This window comes from Abrus precatorius, unplaced genomic scaffold, assembly GCF_003935025.1.
Source record: "Abrus precatorius isolate BTA unplaced genomic scaffold, Abrus_2018 Scaffold3, whole genome shotgun sequence".
In the NCBI taxonomy this organism is placed as follows: Eukaryota; Viridiplantae; Streptophyta; class Magnoliopsida; order Fabales; family Fabaceae; genus Abrus; species Abrus precatorius.
The window spans coordinates 29214292-29218817 of NW_020874373.1; the positions used below are offsets into that span (position 1 = coordinate 29214292).

General features: G+C 33.1%; 1 protein-coding gene across 1 annotated transcript; it reads left to right on the forward strand.

Moving 5' to 3' along the window:
* Nucleotides 1-1273: 1273 nt before the first annotated feature.
* Nucleotides 1274-2966, forward strand: LOC113863840 (trihelix transcription factor GT-3b-like). Its single transcript, XM_027497581.1, has 2 exons — nt 1274-1821; nt 2143-2966. Exons 1-2 carry the CDS (start codon nt 1504-1506, stop codon nt 2686-2688), a joined length of 864 nt encoding a protein of 287 aa, XP_027353382.1. The 5' UTR covers nt 1274-1503; the 3' UTR covers nt 2689-2966.
* Nucleotides 2967-4526: the final 1560 nt, after the last annotated feature.

Here is a 4526-nt window from a genome sequence, read left to right on the forward strand (position 1 = left end):
AAATTAAAATCCTTATGGTTTTTATGATGTTATGGGATGAAAAACAAAGAAAGGCACAAAAAACTAAAAGAAAAATGTGAGAGAAACAGAAATTCATTGCATGAGAAAAAATGTGTTTGACACAAGCTTAATAACCTATTTATGTAGACTATATTAGGTAATTAGTAATCATTTATATATACAAATATAACTAATTAGATTATTCAACTAATTAACCAAATAAATTAGACTATGGGTATATCAAAGTTAGTAATGTAACAATACATTTACGACTGGAATCATCAAATAAGGAAATCGTAGATGGATCCGAAAAGAAAAAGAAGATTTCTTTTTCTCTTTAACTTAAACTTTTGGATTTTCGAAATCCATGCAAAAGTAAGATAAATCTGGAGTTTACATCCTGGGTATTATGGTAGCGAAGCCTTTTTCTATGTCACCCTCCCACGAGGGGATATAAAGAACGCGCAGAAAGTTAATTAAAGCATATAGCCATACACAAAACACAATAAAAGTTAATCAAATCTCAAAAAAAAAAAGAGCAAAATAAAGAGACTTTAATAATTTCTTTAAAACATAATTAAATGTCTAATTGGATAGTGTACTACCCATTTATAGACATAACTTTTCTGCTCATTACAATAAATTATTATACTACTAGAAAATTACACATAAAAGCAAAATAAGCAAGAGGGTAAGATATACTTGATAATATCATAAAATTATTAAATAAACTTCAAAATTATATGTATAAGAAAGAAAATGGAAACTTGGCATGGAAGTGGAGCGGTAGTAGAGATAAATAAATAAACAAACCGCGGGAGAGAAACTTTTCATGTCAGCGTGACGAAATTTTGACGCAATGGGAACGCTAATAAATTAAGGGAAACTAAAGAAAGAGATACGAAGAGAGAGAGAGAGTTTCCGCGTAGACAGATGAGACTGTGAGTCTCATATCATTCAAATTTTTTAAAATAAAAAAATGGAAAAAAAAGGAAAAAAATTGAATTTTTTAAGCTTTGCACAAATGAAACACATAATTGATGGACTTTGTGGATGACATGTGTGTTTTGGTTTCAAGGGTTGTGTTATTACTTTTACGAAGGAAAAACAAAAAAGAACAATTTCTATAGCTTTCATTTTTCAGCCTTTTAAATTTCTCTTACGAAAAAACGAAAGACATCTACTTCGACACCTAAGCCAAAGAAAATTTCTCTTTTTATTTTTTTATTTTCATTTTCCCTCTTCTTTATTACGCAATTCACACCTGATGTTCACACTACACCCCCACCTACATATATATTCTTCCTCTCTTTCTCTCTCTCATCTTTTCTCTCTCTCTCTCTCTCCCTCTCTCTCTATCAATCTCCTCCATAACCAAAAACACTCTTCAATAAGTTTTTCTATATCATTCAGAGCCACCACCTTCTCTTCTTCTTCTTCTTCTTCTTTCTTTCTTGGATTTGAGTCTTTCTTTCACTTTGGTTTTGGTCTTCAATTTTTATCATGGAGGGTCATCATCTCCAACATCATCACCACCATCATCAGCGGCAACATCATCATCAACAACAACAGCAGCATCAACACCCTCATAACATGACAACTAGTGTTAACGTGGATGTGACGGATAGGTTCCCCCAATGGAGCCTTCAAGAGACAAAAGAGTTTCTCGTGATCCGTGCAGAGTTGGATCAGACTTTCATGGAGACAAAGAGGAACAAGCAACTTTGGGAAGTCATCTCCAACAAGATGAAGGAAAAGGGTTACCATAGAAGTGCAGAGCAGTGCAAGTGCAAGTGGAAAAACCTCGTTACCCGCTATAAGGTATTTTTATATTTTCATTTATAGACATATTATTATATATTAATTGCATCAACTCAAATAAAATCATATTCTAATTATTAATCACATATATTAACTTTTATTTTTTTTGGCCTTTTCTTCATGGTAGATTGGTACACTTTTCTCTCTCGTGATAAAGGTGGAATTTTCAAGAAAAACATTAATTTAAAGGTTTTAAAAAGCATATATATTTTTAAGTGAAAATTAGTGTTTGTTGTGTAATTTATGTTACGAGGCTTTCGTGGGTTGTGGGTATGTTTTATATAGTGATAGTACTATTGTTTTTGTTGTTGAGATTTAAAGGGATGTGAAACGATGGAGCCAGAGGCTATGAGGCAGCAATTTCCATTTTACAATGAGCTTCAAGCGATTTTCACTTCAAGGATGCAGAGAATGCTGTGGGCTGAAGCAGAAGGAGGGTCAAAGAAAAAAGGGGTGCAGCTATCTTCTGAAGAAGAAGATGAAGGCAATGAAGAGAGTGAGGGGGATCACAAGGGTAGTAGCAGCAGGAAGAAGAAAAAAGGTAAGATGGTTGGTGGAGGAGGTAGTGGTAGTGGGAATAATAGCGGTTTGAATAGTTTGAAGGAGATTCTTGAGGAGTTCATGAGGCAACAAATGCAAATGGAAGCACAGTGGATGGAAGCATTTGAGGCAAGGGAGAATGAGAGGAGGTTGAAGGAGATGGAGTGGAGGCAAACCATGGAAGCATTGGAGAAAGAGAGGATAATGATGGACCAAAGATGGAGAGAGAGGGAAGAACAAAGAAGGATTAGAGAGGAAGTTAGGGCTGACAAGAGAGATGCTCTTATCACAACTCTGCTAAATAAGCTAAGAAGAGAAGAGATGTAGTAGTTTCTTTGCCTAGCTCTAGCTAACTTTGTATGTGTTTCTTCTTCTCATCAAGCAAAGCTTAATTTAAGATCAAGGTTTGTTCCAAAAACTCTCAATTTTATTATATATCTTGGAGGTTAACTTTATGGTCTTGTGGTTAGGATTTTCTCTCTCTATTTTTTTTTTGTTGGCACTCGGCAAATAATTACATATGTTTTTTTTTTGGGTCATGCAACTCTGTTATCATTGAGAGAAGACCAATGTTTATCCCAACATCAATGTTTTCATAGAGATTCTTCAAGTAGTAGGTGTAGATTAGAGATATATATATAAAAGAGCACAATTTGCAGTACCTAACTAACAACCGAAAACGGGCAAAAGATCCATAAAAAATATTCACCAGTTAAAGCTCATCATAATGTCTATCCTTATATGTGGAGACGCACAATTTCAAGGTTTGCTAAAATGAGGCACTATACACAAAGTGATGTTACTTTCGCTTTTGCTTAATGGTTACAAATAAAAAAGAAAAAGGAGGATTTTATTTTATATATATATATATATATATATAAATGCATGATGCTACTCTTCCATATCCATACAATGTGTATATATACAAATACAATGGATCAGAAGCTGAAGTAGGGTTTACAATTTATCGATGAATGCTATATACTTAGTTCAAGTTAATGTTCTTGAGGGTGTCGGTAAGAGCAAATGTAGCCAGGCATGAGTGTCCCCGTTAGCGTTGAAAACGACAATATTATATTGAGATTAAACTCAACAATATTGAAGAGAGACAATGAATAAGTCGTGTGTATGTGAATTTATATAATAAGAGGAGGTAGAATGAAAGTCTAGAAGTAGTGGAAAAAAAAAACTTGATATATGAAATTGTACAAATATGAAGTGAGGAGCGTGTTGATACCTGCCTTGTACGTATTGCAAAGAAAAAACTTTTACCTTTCAGTTGAATCATTGATCTCCAAATCATGGATATGTCAAACCTTAATTTGTTTACCAGTGAGGTTTCTGATGGCAAGGTGATTTCGGTTTTGCATGCAAGTCATATTCGGAAACCCGAATGGTTAGTGACATTGACCCTGTGCATGTGTGAGAGAGCTAGCACATCATATTAGTAGCTGAATTTCAGACTCAGGTATGAACTTATGACTTTAAAGTAGCAACACGTTATTTAAGCCGTGTCTTCTGTGATAACTTGATATTTTGAGTAATAAAATAATTTAAGAAAGCAAGATGATGCATATATGAATGGTATAAAAGGATTGTGTTAACAATTTTGATTTTCTCATTTCTTCATTTTTATACTTACTTTTTATTATTATTTTTCATCATATCATTTATTATATTTTTCATTTTCTCTCTCTTATTTGTTATAATCTTTTTTATCCTCACACCCAAGAAAAGTGCGAGACAATCATTTTTGAAAAACAGAAAAGCTAAGGTTGCATGATAACTTTTTGTCTTTCAATTTGCGATCAGTCTGTGTGGGGTATATATGTTTACCCTTCTTTGATGTTATTAGCTAGATCTACAGGTTGCTTAAACAAAAAAATTAGAGTTATTTGTATTCAATTCTCAATGACATATGACCCAGTTACACGTATTTATAGCTTGTTTGTTTGGGGTTGAAACATCCCTTTATGATAATTGAGAAATTTCTACTTCAACAAAAAATGCATTTTGAGAAGTATTATAATTCGGTATGGGGGTATATCATTAGTCTCAAAGCTTAGGGATGTCTGCAGGAATTTGAGTTCAACATAAAATAAACTGTGTACAATTAATTTTCTTGCGTAAGTACTTTTTATGTTATGTTTAATTAAAATTATATT